The 15,428-nt window shown below is 42.4% G+C and overlaps 1 protein-coding gene across 5 annotated transcripts in view; it reads left to right on the forward strand.

Annotated features, from left to right (window-relative positions):
• The window catches only part of ZNF827 (zinc finger protein 827), a 113,017-nt gene extending 98,207 nt beyond the window's left edge, over positions 1-14,810 (forward strand). For 3 of the 5 annotated variants that reach the window (XM_074904988.1, XM_074904990.1, XM_074904989.1), the window contains 6 exons: positions 926-1,063; positions 2,582-2,753; positions 4,202-4,368; positions 7,361-7,552; positions 7,644-7,821; positions 10,701-14,810. In XM_074904988.1, coding sequence (XP_074761089.1) covers positions 926-1,063; positions 2,582-2,753; positions 4,202-4,368; positions 7,361-7,552; positions 7,644-7,821; positions 10,701-11,508 — 1,655 coding nt within the window. In that variant the 3' untranslated portion in view covers positions 11,509-14,810. The other 2 variants (XR_012633561.1, XM_074904991.1) reach the window with 2 other exon arrangements.
• The last annotated feature ends 618 nt before the right edge of the window (positions 14,811-15,428 follow it).

Below are 15,428 nucleotides of genomic sequence, written 5' to 3' on the forward strand. Positions count from 1 at the left end.
AAGTAGTATCATTGCTATCCCCTGTCTCCATCCACTCTCTGCTCCCTTCTGTCCAGATCAAAACTGGCCATACTTTTAACTTCTTGAACACTGTGTACCTTTATTTAATTTCCCCATTCCCAGTCCTTTTCTCTCTACTTTCTTCCACGGTGCCTTCCTGTCTGTGTTTTGTGCTCTCTGGAGTTTCTTTTTTTGTATGGCAGACTCTCTCTGTTCCTGAAACAATTAAAAACACTTCTTCAAAGATAATGGCATGCTCTGGGTCTCAGCTTTTCAGTGGATGGGCCTGTAAGCTGCTGGGGGCCTTGATGCCTGAGGACAGCACGTGCCGGGTAGAGCTTACTCTGGATACCACCCCCTCATTGGTGTGTTGTGTCCTCTTGGTTTAACGTTTGTCTGAGCCGTCTTCTGTTCTCCTTCGATGTAAGTCTGCTCATGAAGCAAAAATTTCTGCATCAGTAGAAGAGAAAAGGTTTGGAAACCTTTCTTCAGTAATGAGTAATAGTCCAGTGTAAAACAGACCACTATCTGAGACCACACGTTCTTCGTGCACCAGGTGAAGGTGGGTGAGTGAAAAAGCCAAAGCAGTGGTCTCTCCGCAAAAACAGAACTAGAGGTTAATCCTTTGCCCTGCTTATTCTTGACTTGCTCTCTTTACATAATCTGGTTTAACTCTTTGACTATGTCTGGAGCAATTTAACTAAGTGTTCTGCTTTAGAGTACGTATGAGAGGTGCTGTATGAAAGATTAATTCCCTTTCCATCACTGGGAGTTTTCTTTTTACATGAACTCCTCTGCCAGATCACACAGCATGCAGCCGAGTTGTTGCATTTTATACGACACCTACAGGACTCTACTGAATGAAATCTGCAAGTCGTCAGAGTTCTTAAAATATGACTCTCTGTTCATGTGGTTTTTGGCATAGAAACAGAAAAGCTGGGGCTGGAGGTGGGAAATGGATTGCCATCTTGGAAATTTAATGACCAGCTCTTTCCCTGTGACGTGTGTGGAAAAGTGTTTGGTCGACAGCAGACTCTGTCCCGGCATCTCTCGCTGCACACAGGTAAGCCGATGCTTTGTGGTTGGTTGGTACAGCGCTGAGGAAATCTGTAGTTCATCAGGGTTTCATTAAATGGAAGGGGGAAGAAGGTAAACGGAAGAGTGTGTGAGCCATCCTCAGCTCCCTGCACTTAGACCAGAGTCAGGATCGAATGTCAGAGTGGGGTTCAGGGAGTTAACTAACATTTTATTTCTTTATAGCCTACTTTACATGTCTTACAAAATGTGTAAACTCAAGTTTGCCCAGGTTCCAGTAGACCAGGCTGTAGAGCAACTGGTTAACCAAGCCTGTTAATGGAGTTCTGAAGAGAAGGTCCAGCCTTTCTTACATTAACCTGAGGAGCTTCTTAAATGTCACTGAACAACAAAAGATTTGGCCTTGGTGTTTCAGATCCGGGGAAACTGAAAGGATTCAATACCTGTCATTCATCTTTGCTCTCATCATCCAGTTCTTCTGGGAGGAACAGGGACTGTTCTACCCCATTCCAACCTCCTTAAAGTGATCAGCTTCGAGCCAACTGAGACTACCAGAGTTTTGATATGGAAGATGCACCTTGTCAGCCTGCTGAAGTGCACTGTACAAAATAAGACTTAAAAGCACAAATTTCTGATGCAGTGCTGAAAAATATGTTGGTGTAATGCCAGTGTGTGTTATACCGTCTAGTAGAGCCAAGCAGAAAAGGTTCACGTGCTCTGTTCCATGGAGTTGTGGGGTTTTTTTAGTCCGAAGCTGCTCTATTGAATGCCTTGCCCCTAGCACTTGTAGCATTATATTTCAAATCTAGAGCAGCAGCTCCTCAGAGGGAAAGGTTGTAAAAGCTGATGTAATGTTTGGTTATTTTAATCAACTCTTTGCAAAATAAAGGCTGGCACGTATAAAAAATGTGCCGCCAGGATTTAGACACATTGAATTTAAAATAAAATCATTCTTATTTAAAATTGTTTAAGTTGTGAAGCATATCAGAGACTCATGATGAATTTATTTAATTTCTTCAACTGTTCTTTGAGTGAGTGTTTTTAATTCGTTTGTGTTTGGAACTGGCCTAATGATACAGCATTCCCTTTCCTCCCCACCCTCAGATTTTAATACAAAATCATCAACCATCAACTCTTTGCAGGTGATCACATGGGCAACCTCAGGAATAACTGGACCCCAAAATCAAATAAAAGATGCTAGGTAAAGGAAGTAGTTGTAGATTACCAACCTGTTTCTCTACTGGCTCTGCTGCAGCTCTCAGAGCAGCACTTGCCCCAGTTTTCCAGTTTATAAAGATTTGTATTATCTGGCTACAAATGGTAGAGCAAGTTAAAAAAACTAGCCCTAAACTACCTCCAAATTATTTTTTTTTCTGAGTAATTGCTGTGAACTCCTATAGTTTCCAAAATGTCGAGCTTCCAAAGTACCTCATTCTGAAAGCTGCTTGGAGAAACCCAGAGGAATGCATACTTGGTTATTGCCAGCTTTAAAAATAGCTTACTTGAAAATGAAGTGTACATTTAAGGTTTTCTGTTTCTTTTTCAGAAGAGAGAAAATACAAATGCCACTTGTGCCCCTATGCTGCTAAGTGCCGTGCTAACCTGAACCAGCACCTGACCGTCCATTCTGTGAAGCTGGTGAGTACAGACACTGAGGACATTGTCAGCGCTGTCACTTCTGAAGGCAGCGATGGAAAGAAGCACCCTTATTACTACAGGTGAGGACCCAGGCAAGGGTTGTGCACCAGACACTGCAATCTGAATGTTTTATCTGCCTGCTAAGGGCAGATTACAGGGCCACCCTTCTGGTGCTGCAGGGTGGAACTGCGATGAAAGTATTTGTCTTGCCCACATCTGACTCAGGCTAAGCAGCAGAACCCAGCTGGCTGCCTCGTGCTGTTTGACTTGGCTAGCCATTGGGAAAGACTCTGGGTTTTGGTGTGGCGTTGGTTTTTTTAAACGGTTTTGTGAGGCAGATGGCCTCTTGGAAGCCTCCTGAACTTTTTTTTTTCAGCGTTCATGTAAGTTTTGTGTTTGGAAGCATCCCACGGTGTACACAGATTCACGACAGATCTAAAGCACTGTGCTTCCAGTTGCCTCTAACAGCTCCATTGTTTTCAGACAAATCTATGAAATCAAACAGTAAAGCGTAATAAGAATTGTATGGAAATACATATTTCCTCCATTTTCTAGAGGTGTCTACATTCGGTAACCAACATGATGAAAGAAAGAAAACCTTCAGGAGAATTTGCCTGAAATGTTAAAAGGAGTTGCCCGGATAAAATGGATATTTGGACATTCTCTGTGATGTGCACTCTAGTGACCAAGCAGATTACCAAATCACTCTTACTTTTAGTCAAAGTGCCAAGAGCAGATTTAATTACAAAATCATAGAAGTAAGAAATAAATTGAGACCTGCTGGATTAGATTATCTAGTTCATCCCCCTGGGAAAGCAAAATAGTTCCCTAGAGTATACACCTTCTAAAATGTTTGGGGCTTGTTTTAAATGTTAATGTCCTAATCAAAGCAAGAGAAGGACTCTGCAAAGAAAGTTAAATTAAAGGGTCCTTTCCATCTCAGTATCACTCTGTTTATGCACTGGCCGTGAAATCTGTGTCCCTGCTAATTATTTGCATAGCTGATGGCTGCTGTTTTCCAGTCAAGCATAAGAAATGTTTGAACCCATTTTTACTTGCTTACACTGAAACTGCCAGGCAGTTTTGCACAAGATCCCAGTTTGGCATGGGAACCATTCCAGGGCTTGAAAATAACTCCTGGAGTGTGCAGCAAGCTCTCCGTTTGTCAGTGTATCAGCTGTACTAAACATCTTGGCAAAGCTGCAATGCCTCTTATTGCCCAAAGGAATCAGCTAGGTGATGCGCAGCATCTGGAATCTGTAGTTTTTAATTAACTTTATGATTATTTAGCGTCATTATAGCATGTACAGGATTGTTGCATTGTGCCTGCCCTTAATCACATTGGCATGGCCATCAGTTGAAAGGCAGTTCAGCAGACAAAAGAATTTTGCAGTGAACATTCAACAGTGAGGAAGAGATGAAATCTGTGCAGTGAGTTTTTTCTTGCAAATTCAGGGAAAGGCAATATGCTTCTGTTTGTGGTTTGGTTTTTAATGTTTCTTACTCTTGAATTCCCTTCTGCCTGCAGCTGTCATGTGTGTGGGTTTGAGACGGAGATGAATGTCCAGTTTGTCAGTCATATGTCCCTCCATGTGGATAAAGAGCAGTGGATGTTCTCCATTTGCTGCACAGCATGCGATTTTGTCACTATGGAGGAGGCAGATATGAAGGCTCATGTCAACAGCAAGCACACAGGTGATGATCCCGCTCTCCCAGTGCAGTGATCTCTCTCTTCCTTGCTTTTTAGGTGCAACCTCCACACTTCCCATTAGCACTCGACTTTCACTGAAATGCTTGCTAATTAAGGCCTGATCTCAAAGCTGAAGTGAATTGGACTCCAGCCAGGCAAATAATCTGTAGTGCAGATCAATTTTCAAGCTTAGCAAAATAAATGAAGGACTACTTAGCCCTCTTCCTTCCTATTCCCCTTATCCCCTAAATCCCCTCCCCCTGTTGAAGTCAGCATACTTCATTTGTTTTTCTGGCTGGTTTACTATTTCATCAAAATCCTGGTTTGACTTCAGCGATGATAAGGTGACTTTGAGTGCTAATTGTGCACACCCAGCTATAAGTTTGAAACACATAAGACATTGAGCTTCACTCTTCGGTGTGTTTGCCTCCACAGTCTATCCGTTTGGAATTTCACGCTGATGTTTAGTTGACACTGCGATTCAGCAATACCATAAATGTAACTTTATATTAAATAACAGAACAAGTCATGTATTCTCTCCCTGGTTCTGTTCACTTAATAGCCAAAGATAAGAGCAGTAGCAGTTTTCAAACAAGCTCCATATGCTTAGGCCAACTAATGAAGTCTGGCATAATTTAAGGAGAAGAAAAATACAATCCTTTTAATTAATTTCTCTTATAACACCAGGCAGAAGCATTTTGCTGCCACAAACTACCAACAGTTGTGTTGACAACACTGAACCTAAATTGCATCCAGCACAGTTTTTCCATTGCTAAATTGCTTTTCCTGTCCTACCAGGAATAAGATTGGGAAAACAGGGAGTGGTGGAGAAGGAGAAGGGAGAGAAGAATGCAGTTCTTTTGTTCACAGATACAGAAGTTAAATGTAACTACAGAAATACAGCCTCTTGGAAAACTCTCATGGGATTTTTATGCCAGCGTAGCTCACAGCACTACTCCCTGCTGTCTGAGGTGTTTGTATCTAACTCCACTTCATACATAGGAAGTCAAGGCAAATGAGTAGCCCCACCCATAGCCATGTGAAAAGCTTGCATCGGAGCTCAAAACTGAACTGCGCTCTACTGTATCTTCCTATCATGGCTAAAAGATTGGAGCTGTGCTTGTCTTTTAAAAAAAGACAAAAACCCCCTTGTTCTTCCTTCACCCTATCAAACTGAGCCATTCAGCTGGTGATTCAGCCAAATGCTTACACATATGGCAAATACAGAGAGTAAAAAATAGAATTAATTTTCTGGGTCACTTGACTCCAGTCCCTTATCCTGTGATGTTAGCAAGTCATAAAAAGGCCTGTTTGTAAGGATGTTGGCTTGTGTCTTCAGACACGTATAATTGTTGTAAAGCAACTACTTCTACAGATAGGCAGCTGCAGATTTTCCTCCGTTAAAGATTAGGGACCTTTTTAAAATTTCCAGCATGTGTCTTACTGATAATCAGAATACACATACGTTGTTCTTGTGCCAGAACTGTCCTTTATCTGAAACAGCAGTACACCTCTCTCTCCCTCCACCTTCCTTCCCTCCTTCCACAGTATTTATTCCCTTGGTATATTTATGGAGAACAACCCTCTCCCCTCTAAATGTACATCGAGCCTTTTCTTATATGAAACACAGTTTTCTCACTGTACCAATCCCTCGCTGCATATGTTCTTGGTAGATCCCCTGCTCTCAACATACGCAAGCACAGCTGTACATGATGAAAATGAAATAAGTAGTGGTGGCAGCGTAAAACAGCAGCAGCTACTGGGAACAGCTCACGCAATAACATTCTGTGGTCATATTTACCTTCCTCGAAGGCTCCCCTGCACTGATTGCTTATATTCATCCCATGTTCTGCTCAAATTCTTCTTTTGTTTTCCTTGACTGTTCCCAACTTAAGCACTCCTCATTGTAGCAGAAATTCTTGTTCCTGGCCCTTCAGATCATAACCTTGTACTCTGTACTATTAAATTTCATTCCATTTCTATTACTGTGGTCCCCAAGGTCAGTGAATCTTTCTGTATGATATCCCAGTCATCCTCCCTATTGACAGCTTGGGTCATCAGATTTCATTAGTGCATTCCTACATTTTTATCTTAGACTTAAAGGTGCCGCTCATCAGTTTAAAGCTAGGCACATAGGTACTGGTGTTCGCAGAGCCCTTGATCAGGGGACTTTATCACAGAGAGAATATGAAGTTTTAGTAAAGTCTCTTTTTAACACAGCTCTGATTAAACCCATACGTGGGTGGGAGGTAATAATGCGCCCATCCTTGCCTGGTTACCTCATGGTGATTCTCATATGAGAAGTGTCATTCTTGTCATTTCTAGTGTGCGATAGGGTTTGGGACTTGAACTTCATACATTTATTGCATACATAAGGAAACTCAGCTTTAGAACTAGCTAAATAATGGGGGGGGATGGGGGGGGGTGTTAATTATTATTTTCAATAAGAGCTCCTAATAGAAACAGATAAACCTTGAGACCACGCTTTTATCTCTTACAGTCATTACTGAGAATGCTCCTCAGTGCAGTGAGTGAGATTGTTCTCCTTCCTCCCACATTTACCCATTGGACTCACATAAATAGAAAGGTGGGAGAAGTTTAGCTTGGACCAGTAGGCACTTTTGGTTTCAGCATCACAAACCTACAGAAGCTCTGTTTCCTTTCTAAGTGACAAGTTCTTCATTGGTTTTTGAACTCTGAGCTAATCAGTGTGTTTTCCTGGGATTTTTTCAGCCTGATAAAGAGGTTGAGTTGCATGCTTCCTTCCCACTACCGTTACAGAGACTCAATTCTAGGATAAACTGAGAGATGTGTTATTGTAAACTCTAATAAAAAGGAGGGAGGTGCGACTGATTTCTTAACAGATCAATTCATTTCAGACTCATTATAAGCATGTTTAAATTAACTTTAAATATTTTTCCTGAAATTTAAAGCAGGTTCATAGAGATTCTGTCTAATGTGCTGTACTAGTTATTGTTCTTTATTCCTGTTTTTCAGCTGAAGAGAGGAAGACACCCAGTGAATCTAACAGTCCATCTTCATCTTCGCTGTCAGCGTTGAGCGACTCTGCCAACAGCAAAGAAGATGCAGATATAACCCCAAAAAACAAGGGTTCAAACAACCTGCTAGTCATTTCTGTAGTGCCTGGTAGTCAGACCTCAGTGAACACTGAAGAGAAGTCAGAGAAAGGTAAAACGCTGTTAAACATACATAAACTGTCACCTTCTGTGCAGTTGATCTGGCCATGATGTAAGGAATGTTTTCCTATTTTTTCTTTCAGGCTTTGAATGTGTTTTTTGTAACTTCGTCTGCAAAACAAAAAACATGTTTGAACGCCATCTGCAAATCCACCTGATCACACGGATGTTCGAGTGTGATGTGTGCCACAAGTTCATGAAGACACCTGAACAATTACTGGAGCACAAGAAATGCCACACTGTCCCCACCGGTGGGCTCAAGTAAGGAAAGCAAGTACACAAACTTTTACTGTGTTAAGCACCTCTAATATTGTGAGGATAGGACAAAAGGAAGGCAATTAGAAGGGGGTAGTTAAATGTCTGATAATTGAGATTTGGGGCTTCCTGTTATTTTGATGACCCAAGCCCAGCCCTTTAGTGTAGGCTTGCATCGTTATGGCAGATCGGTAACTGAGCAGCAGGTGTAGTGTCCACTGGTCTCAGAGCTGTAACCAACTATGGTCCTTTCCCCTTTCAAGTCAAATAGGAGACAGTATGTGATGGCTCTTACAGACAATAAGGCAGCACAACACAGAGGTGTTGGCAAACAACGAGGGGTTTTTTTCAAGGCATCAGAGAAAAAGCCAGCATGCAGCACAGGCTCTATCCTGCACCTGGCTCAAAGAAACTAAACCCTGTGCAGTCCCTGAAACTAGGTACGAAGTTAAAACCTTAAAGATTATTACCTTTGTAGACTCTAATGCAAAGTCAGTCCTCTCCAAGAACTAATAACTTTGATACTTTCTGCTTTGGTTTGCATGCCCCAGAATGATCACTGTTGTATAAATTCACATCTAACAAGTAATATACTCTTTTAAAGATACTCTTTTTTAAAAAAAAAAAAAAAGTGCTTTGGCTAAGGTGGTGTCCTTTGAGGTCTCTTGGTGCAGAGCAGTGTTTCTAGGGAATGAGTGTGCCCTTATGTCAAAGTCGGACCCGTGAGGGAAGGCATGACTGCTTGGCTTGCACTCTGTAGGCAGGCAGTGTGACGCTACCCAAGATCCCTGGTCTCTGTTTGTTCCAGCTGCTGCAGGAAAAGAGGCTGGAACCACTGCGAGCCCAGCTGGGGTTCAGCACAGGACTCCCTGCTTCTGTTGCTCTCGCTAAACAAACTAATGTTTTTGGTGCCCTGTAACTGTCAGGTGACGAGCACACCACATTTCGTGTTACCACGAGGAGCTCTACCAGTTTGCACTGCAGCTTTTGAAAACTAGTTTTGTTTGCCAGGCCGCATCTGGTCTCCAGCTCAGTAGTTCCGTGAACTGGGATCTGTGGTCACTTGAGATATGATGACTGAGTCTGGGAAGATGACCAGACTGAGAAACAAGTAGTGTGCCAGACAACTGGATGTCTGTCTTGGACATACAGACCAGTTGTCTAATGCGCTTTGGGTTTAAGCTGCACAGAATCTGTTCTATTTACCAAGGAAAAACCATGACCTATGACTCAGGCCTTCCTGACAGAACAGGCTTCTCAGTCTACATAAGTTCTTTCTGCCCAGCTCAAGTAATAATTAGGTACCTTGAAAGCTGCACCTAAGAAAAAGCTCTGATTTTTTTTTTTTTTTTTTAAAGGCATCCAGAAGAGCCTGAAGAGATCTAAGTAAATTGTATTTTTCTGTCTCCTGTTTGCTATGGGGGAAGAGGTAAAAAAACCCAACCATGATTCCTCCAGGTCAAAATCTGAGATTCTAATCCAGAGAGCTTGCAGCCCAGGAGAGGTATGTGTGCACAGACAGCCGAGTCCTCTGTTGCAACAGAGCTAATCACGTTAGCAGCCTCAACACCAGGCTCCCTCTCTGGAACAGAGTACCTGATGTGCATCAGGAAAAACATCCGGATGTGTTACTGTTTGTCCTCCTGTATCCTCCTGTGCTCAAAAATCTCTCGATTAGCAGGTAGATTAATGTTAAACCTGAATGTGCAACCAGTTGCAGCAAGGGAAAACACAGAGAGAGAGAGAGGTTCTCTGCTTAGAAGCTATCTGAAATACTAGAACACGACTGGCAGACCTGCTAAACTGTGAAAGCAGATCAGCAGCAAGTGGAGACATCTGTAAGGCAGTAGCCAGGTGCCTTAGTTGTGTCTTTTTATCTAGATCCGCTCCTTTAGCTCACCAGTTAGGTCTGGACGGAAGCATGCTTTGTTCAGTACGGCAGAGATCCCTGGCAGGTACCTGTCCTCACCAGCTTCCTGTCAGCTACATAACGCAAAAGCGGCAGGTGTGTTTTGGGTTTGTTGGCATCCAGGCTTGTTCAGCTCAGGCTTCCTTCCAAGCTTTCAAGATTCTCTCCTCCAGCCTTCTCAGACCTTCCTGGTCCAGGAACCAGGAAGGCCCTCTGCCACATCCCCCCGCTCCGGACGCTTGCCGCTGTGAGTAAGCAGAGCCCACATTCTGTTCCCACAAAGGAACAATTCCTGCCGTGGCAGAGGCGGCTGTAGGCAAACGCTGCCAACCACACCCCCCCTTTGAGCACGGTTAGCTCGTCTCCCAGCACTGGGAATCCCTACAAGTCATCCTAACAAACTGGCTTTCAGCTGCTCCTAGCAGGCTACCCAGCAAGCTTATTGTTCAAGGTCACGTAGAAGGAATATCCTAAGCTTTTGGTGTACATGTGGTATTACAAGTTTATTCCATCTTTACTTAAACAGCTGCTTTCATACTCATCTGTAAACACTCACTTTAAACCACTTCTTAATGGAAAAAATGGCCAGAGTGACTTCGTGCAATCACTAGGAATGTCATTACACAAAGTACCTGTGAATCAGTCACCCACTCTGCACTACCCGGCCTGCTTTGCAGAATCTTCCCCATCAAGGTAAGCCAGAAGATTAAAGGGATGCTCCTTCAGAGTGAATCAGTGTTTTCCTAGGAACGCGTGAGCTCTACTGCCATTAAACGGGCAAACCTCCTCGAAGTAGAGACGTGTCAAGGTAAACCAGGTGTTCAAAAGAGACTTCACAGGGAGAACTAAGTGCCTTTTTCTCTGCTTTAGTAGATCAGAGAGGGGTTGAGTGACAGGGTTAAACCAGGAATGCAGGTCTTCAGGCTGAGTGACTTCTCTTTTCTGTGTCCCTGCCCTTTCCTTGCTGTGTTGCCAGGTGCCCATTCTGCATCTACTCCACTAACCGCCCCGCGGCGATGGAGTGCCACCTGAAGACTCACTACAAGATGGAGTACAAGTGCCGGATCTGCCAGACAGTGAAAGCAAATCAGCTGGAGCTAGAGATGCACATCCGAGAGCACCGCCTTGGCAACCATTACAAGTGTGACCAGTGTGGCTACCTGTCCAAGACCGCCAACAAGCTGATCGAACATGTGCGTGTCCACACCGGTGAGCGCCCTTTTCACTGTGACCAGTGCAGCTACAGCTGCAAACGCAAAGACAATCTCAACTTGCACAAGAAACTGAAGCATGCTCCACGCCAGACTTTCAGCTGCGACGAGTGCCTGTTCAAGACTACCCACCCTTTTGTCTTCAGCCGCCATGTGAAGAAGCACCAGAATGGGGACTGCTCCGAAGAGGAGAAGAAGGGCCAGTATTCAGCCTCCAAGGAAGCCAGCCCACTCCTACCAGTGAACAGCTCCAGAAACCTCCTGTCACCCCTCTCCGTTATGTCCGCCTCCCAGGCTCTGCAAACAGTGGCTCTGTCAGCTGCGCAGGGCAGCGGAGCAGAGCCAAACTTGGCAGTGAAAGCTTTGGCCATCAATGGCACTTCCCTGTGCTTTGATAAATACTGGAACTCAGAGTTTGCCCACCTTATTCCTTTAACAATGTTTTTCCCCAAAAACCACTATGATCTCACATTCCATCCACCCAGACCTCAGACTGCACCGGGAGGTGCCTCTTCACCTAAACACTCCTTCCTTGCCTACCTTGGACTAACAGAAAGGGCAGAAACTGTCTGAGGGCAGTTACATTCTGTACCAAAAATACCCCAGCAAACCCAGCAGGTATACATTGCTGCAAAACGTAGACCGAAGAGGTAACGAACACTTGTACTATATCATTAGTAAGATTTAGAAAATGGCTCTGTGTGTATACTTATTGCATTGACATGAAAGCTGCTTTATTAAATCTTCAGGAGGTGACCTACTGCATACTTCTACCTTCAGAGGCATGTTTCCAGTACTCTTATCTAAGAACTATTTTGTCTTGTTAAGCTGAAAAAGAGTGTCCTTAATGGCAATCAGCACTTGTAAGATTACATATTGATGCATTTTATTTTTTGGGCTTTGTGTGCGTGGGGGTGCGTGAAAGAGAGTCTGCCTGTAGCGTGCCACGACGTTGCTTTTGCACATCCCTTGTATTGGCTTATTTAATTATTCTTCTTTTCCCTTCTTCACACACTTGCTCCTTCCCTCCATCTCCCCCTGAACTGTAGGGTTGTGGTTCAGGGTGGATTGGTACATTATTTCAGTGCTGTTTGCAGCTTCCTTTACTTGTTTGATGCCTTGTACTCAGTTGTCAAGGTTTGAGGATTTGGGGTAGAACTGATGAGGAAAAAGTTGCTTTCAGCACTGCAGGATGAGAGTATGACTGAGAAGCATGTATATGTACACACACACGTGTGTGTGTGCAGTCTACACACCCACACAGCAGGCCCAACTCTTAACTGTTACCCAGGTGTAACCAACACCTGCATCTGGGCCATAGCAGACATCTTTTGTTTTAAAAGGGCATATAAATATTTTATATATATATATATATATATATATACTGTATTATGCAGTGGTTACCTTTTAGTTTGCAGGAACAACTTGTATAACTAGAATTCTATGGTGGAAAAAAAATCCAACAAGGGGATTTAAAAAAAGGGTATGGCTAAATTCTGGGTATAAATACTCAGACTAAAAAAAAAAAAGGCAGTTTTGCACAGTGCTTTAGTCTTGCACTAGTTTGTTTCTCACTTGCAAAAAAAAAAAAAAAATCTGGGCTGAAGGTAAGAAGACTGTTTATTTGAAAAGGTACCAGTAACTCCTTTGAAATATAAAGCTATAAAAAGATGCTGTTTGAACCATACAGTTCTCTTTTATACCCTCCGTATTTCAATTGTACGTGCAAATTCTACAGTCCTATCGATACCCTCCATGTTATTAGAAATACTTTATTCCTTTTTTGTTAGTGGCAGATAGAGTGTACGCTGCTAGGAAGCTAACTTTATACTTATTTAACGCTCCTACTTGTCATTAAAATTACATGTTATACGTAGCACTTTATTGCAGGAAGAAGCAAATGCAGATTGGTTGTATAACCTTTGTTAATCTCAAAACACCAAGAGTGATCTTAATTTAAGAGAAGCTAACCGACTGTTAATTGATTTGTGTTTCTTAGACAACTTAATATCCAGGAAGAAAGATCAAGATTAAAAATACTCTGCATTAAAATTGGAAGTATGAAATACAAAACATGTCAGAATTATCATGTGACTCACAGGAATGCATTCTTATGGATTATTATTTTCCATGGTGTCTCTTGGATTCGGACCTCGCTGTCTTTCACCAGATGTTAGAAACGTCTGACCTAGCTTTTGTCAGAGTCCCCTCTCTGTCCCTTGGCCAAGCCACTGTAGAAGGTGCCCTGAGTTACATCTAATGTGCTGTCTACCTACCCTCATGCTGTCCTGAAGGAACTTCTTCTGCAGGTTGTTGGGGGAAGGGGACATATGACAGGCCAGCTGGAGCCAACCCCTTGTTTGTGACAGCACTAAAGCAACGCCCCAGTTCAGGAAGGCATTTCTGCTCCACAAGGACTCGTAGCCGTATGCACAACTAGAAACATAGCTCAATCTTCATTAGTTCTTTAATGCAGCTTGTGTAGAAATAATTTTTGATGCAAAACTTGCATCACTTAACCTATTTGCAAGATTCCTACATCTGTTTTACACTGAGATGGCCAAACGTTCTCCATTGTCATGACCAAACTCTTCCTGTTCGGGGAGGACATCCCAATCTGTGCACTCCTGTTAACATACTGGAAGCTATTTACAAGGGTGAAATATCAAAAATAGTAGCAGGTTATCCTTTGGAATTATTAATTAAAAGACAGAGAAGTCCCACCACTTTGTTTACATTCCAGCAGACGGTTTTGGTTCTAGCGAGTATGGGGCAGTTGTGTCTGTCCAAGCAGTAATGAAAAGCCATCTGTTCCAAAGCATGGATAAACCTTCATAAACAACCTACCTAACTCAGGGCCCTGTTTGCCATGCTTTACTCCATCAGAACCCCTGGTACCTGCCCCCTGCCCCTGGAGTACAGACAAAATAGAAAATGTTGTTTGAATAAATACTCAAAGCGTAAAAAAATCCCAAGCATCACAACAGGATGAAATATGCAGTCTGCATCCAGAAATGATACCAGTTCTTTAAAATACACTCAATGCGTCTATCTCTGACTCCACCATAGAAGAGCAAACACTTTCAAATCAAAAAGCTTATTTTTCAGACTGAGAGGTAAAGTACAGCTGTCTAGGAGGAAGAAGTAGGTATATTAGTAGGACACTTTATGTAAATCAAATGGCAGATTAAATAGGGCTGGAACTTCCAAGAATAAGCTGTCAGCATGCAAATGCCATGTGTTTGACCATGTTCCACTGTACCAGTATCTCACATAGTAAAGGTTAACGTACCTGGGAAATTTGTTTAGCACTTTGAAAAGGAGAAATTAATTCTTTCCGGCAAGTTACAGAAGTATTCTCTGTAAGGAAAAGTGTGTTAGGAGGTTTTTATTTTTTTAAGAAAAAGAATACAGTATTTATCAGAGCTCATGCATATTAAAATAATTGGTTTGCAGTTCAAGGCTAAAGAAAGGAATGTTCGTCAGAGGTTCCCCCTACCGACTAATGACCAACAGTTCTGGTAAAATCCCCCCCCACCATAAAGGTAATTTCATACTGGTTTTCACTATGCATTCTTTAACGAAAGCTAGCGTGTTTTTCCATTCAGTAGTTCAGTTAAAGTTCCCAGCACTTTTTTCTTTCTTTCTTTTTTTTTTTTTTTTTTTACGTGTTGTATTATGTTGAAACATCATTCTGTCAAGGTTTGTGTACATTAATAAAAATTTGTATTGTATAAAGCTTTTTGCATTATAAGGCTGTACAGGGTCATTTTGACAGTAACCGGTATATTCCTTTGCATCTTCTGTTGCATTGCCAATTTCTAGTGTACCCAGTTTGGAAGTACAATATACTCTAATTAAAAAGGTTGGCTATATTCTTGTTTCTTTTTGGTTTTCTTTCCTCTCTTTCTTCACTTTAAATAGATTTAGGCTTGATTTGGAGGGAGGGGGAAAGGATTCTACAAGACAAGAGGATATGAACTACAACGGTAAGATACTATCAATGATTGAAATTGAAAAGGAAAGCTCTCATTACTACTACTGTTGAAGAAATACTGCACATACTCTTAGGATGGCTACAGGACTTTTCTCTCTGTGGGCTCTTAGTTGTACCAGCCTGCCAGGTCAGTTCTGCAAGGGAGATAATGCCTCTGCTGAGGAGTCTGCTCAGTTGGGAGGGTGATGGAGCTCTCCAGCCCTACCCTTCTCAGCCCTGCAGTTCCAAAATCAGATCCTTAAGCAGTAGTTTGGTGAACCTGGCCTTGCTGAGGTAGCCGTAATGAAATCAGGAGAACTCTTTCCTTAAAGAGAAGCTACGCAGTGAATAATGGAACATTGTGCATTAAAGACTGTAGTGAAAATCTGAGGGGTTTTAATGTAAAAATATCATGTACGTGTTTTGTCAGCATTTTAGAAAAAGCTATTTCTTTTCACCAAAGATTAATTAATTCAAAATTCAAATGCACAGAGGAGGCTGAAGAAGGAAACCCTAA

This window comes from Athene noctua, chromosome 4, assembly GCF_965140245.1.
Source record: "Athene noctua chromosome 4, bAthNoc1.hap1.1, whole genome shotgun sequence".
Lineage (NCBI taxonomy): Eukaryota > Metazoa > Chordata > Aves > Strigiformes > Strigidae > Athene > Athene noctua.